The sequence below is a fragment of the Mesitornis unicolor genome, unplaced genomic scaffold (genome assembly GCF_000695765.1).
Source record: "Mesitornis unicolor isolate BGI_N332 unplaced genomic scaffold, ASM69576v1 scaffold30576, whole genome shotgun sequence".
NCBI lineage: Eukaryota > Metazoa > Chordata > Aves > Mesitornithiformes > Mesitornithidae > Mesitornis > Mesitornis unicolor.
In genome coordinates this window covers 4,277-6,840 of record NW_010192205.1, presented here as the reverse complement: position 1 = coordinate 6,840, position 2,564 = coordinate 4,277, and the positions used below count along the sequence as shown (strand labels likewise).

General features: G+C 50.5%; 1 protein-coding gene across 1 annotated transcript; it reads right to left on the bottom strand.

Annotated features, from left to right (window-relative positions):
- Positions 1 to 1,641: 1,641 nt before the first annotated feature.
- Positions 1,642 to 2,320, bottom strand: SENP8 (SUMO/sentrin specific peptidase family member 8). The gene has a single exon (XM_010187007.1). The coding sequence runs from the start codon at positions 2,278 to 2,280 to the stop codon at positions 1,642 to 1,644; it is 639 nt and encodes a 212-aa protein (XP_010185309.1). The 5' UTR covers positions 2,281 to 2,320.
- Positions 2,321 to 2,564: the final 244 nt, after the last annotated feature.

Genomic DNA, 2,564 nt, shown 5'->3' with positions numbered 1-2,564 from the left:
GAGTCCGAAGTGAATCCCCTTTGGTGAGTGACTCAATCCCCTTTTTAACCATCGCTCGATTAAATGTCAGCTCTATCCAAGGGGTGGAAGGGATGTTTTGGGGTGCTGGAGGGATGCCCCCGCTGGCTGCTCTCCCACCTGGGAAAGAGGGGAACGACCCTGACTCTTGTTTTGCCCCATCGCTGCCTGCGTGTGGTCGTGTGGGTGTTTTGGGAGAGCCTGGGCTGCGGCTGCTGATTCTTGTTCTTAGCAACAAGGGAAGTTTAGGCCCTTCCTATGGTTCCCCACCTGGGTGCTGCACCCGTACCCACACCGGTGGGGCTGGGCTGGCAATGTGATGGGTGAAGAGCTGCGGGTTCAAAGATAATCCCCTTTTCTTTCCCGAGGGTTATATTTAACCTGGATTTCCCTGCTACCGCTGGGTGTGGTGGCTTGGCCAGACACCACCCGAGCAACCTGCTCTCTGCTGCTCCTTGGGCTGGAGATTGTTCCTTATCCGGCAATGACATCTCATGTTGATTTTTATTTTCTAAGCCTGTCTTTTAATGAGAGGATCTGCTCTGAGATCCCAGCATGGGAGGAGAAGCATTTTGATTAGAAGTGCATTAAGGACTTCCTGGGCTTCAAGGAGACCGCGGTTATCTTTGGCTTTTCTACCTCAAACTCTGTCCTTTTGTTCTCCCTGGCGAGAGGTTTTTTTTTTTTTTTTAATCTCAAGTAACAGAACTGGTTTTGTGCTGGTTTTGAGGAAGCAGCGACTGCCTCGTACACTCTGAGGGCAGCAAACGCTAACGAGGGTTGGGGAGCGCTGACGAACCCTTCCCGAATGGAGATGGCCTGAAATCATAATGGCAAAAAAACCCAACTTCAAAGAGTGTCGCTTTTCATCTCAGTTAAGTTTCCTTTCCTAGGATTGGGCTTCTCATCTTCCCATCAATCTCCCTGCATTTCAGAGTCTGGTTTTAATTTGTAATAAGGGCAAGCAGGGGTGGGAGAACAGGAAAAAACCCCAACCTATCGTACCTATCTGAAGAAAACTATTTGCTTTTTGCACCGTTCTTTAATTAATTGTAGCGTTTCCTTTGGAGTCTTGTCTTTTGACATCTCAGCATCAGGTTTTCGAGGGTAAAAAATCGTTGCTGCTAAATCCTAAACTGCTCAAATGCCTCTAGCGGGAGGCACAAATGAGAAATCGCCACGATAAAGCATTTCTGGGCTTGGTTTTAAGGGGCATTTGCTGACCCTGGCATGGAACAGCAGTGTCCGTGGCCAATTAAAGCCACCTAACGAGGGCGTGTTGCCTGCTGGGCAAAGGTGGAGAAGTCTCTTTAGCAACCCGTTTTGCCCCAGCAATTAGTGTAAAAATTCACCATGGAGAGGAAGATTTTGTTGAAAGCAAAGTGCCTTTTGTTTTCTCTTTTTCTTTAGAAGTTCAAAGGCCAGTGATTTCCAGAGGGGACTAAGGCTTTTCCAGGAGGGAACGGGGTGTTTTTGGGGTGTAGCCATGCTGGAGGGGTTACATTCTTCTTCTTTGGGACAATCCTGCACACGGGCATCTCCCTCAGGCACTGGGGGTGCTGCCTGGCAGATGGAGAAGGCAGTTTTTGGTGGGGGGGGGCAAGGGCTGGAGCTGCGTCTCCATCACTTCTGCGCCAGTTTCGTGATGAGAGCTTTCCACTCCGATCTCTTCTGCGTGACGTAGGAGGGGGTGAGGAGCTGCAGCAAAGGCTCCGGCCGGCCCCTGAAGTATCCCTGACACAGAGCCTCCGCGTTGCAGATGACGTACATCCCACAGTCATAGCTGTTCTGCTGGGCAGGCGCCTTCTCCTCCATGAAGGTCGCTTTGCCCCCTTTTTTACCTAAATAAGTCTCCAGCTTCCCCGCCACTTGCTTGGCGTGGACGGAGTTGCATTTACTGTGGGAATCGTAATGGGCGAAGCACTTTTTGTCCCTGCAGTAAACCAGTAAGCTCCAGTGGGTGCCCCCAGCGACCTGGTTGGAGTTGTCGTTGATAGGCAAGAACACCAGCTTCTTGTGGAGAAGGTCCAGCGGCTGAAGGAATATGGCTATTTCTTCCTGACTAAGGGCACATTTAATGAACTGAGCCACTTCGGGGCTGATAAAACAAACCTGATCGCTAAATTCTTGGAACTGGTGGTTGGCAAAGTACTCGAAGGCAAACCCGATGATGTGATCATTCAGCCAGTTTGGGGGCTCCAGCAAGGCCACGTCCGACTGCCTCAGCAAACTGTCCATGTAACTGAGAACAACGGTGTCCATCCTGCACAGGTCGGGGCCGTGGCACTCCAGGAGACTTCAAAAGCTGAAATACAGAAAGAGAAGATGATGAATTAAGGAATTAGATCACACTTGAGACAAGATACAGCACAAGAAACACCTTGAGTTCCTTCTCAGCAAGAGGTGAGCAAAAATCCAGGTTTCCCAGACGGATTTCTGAAGGACCGGTGTTTGAACCATCTGCCAGATGAGCAGAGGACACGCAGCTCCTCACCTGCAGCGTGTGATGAGTTGACCCGGGCTCTTCTGCTGCTCTGGGAGCAGTG

Bases quoted from the DNA above. Each gene is read 5' to 3' on its own strand.
- SENP8 (XM_010187007.1), bottom strand. From the start codon at position 2,280: ATGGACACCGTTGTTCTCAGTTACATGGACAGTTTGCTGAGGCAGTCG.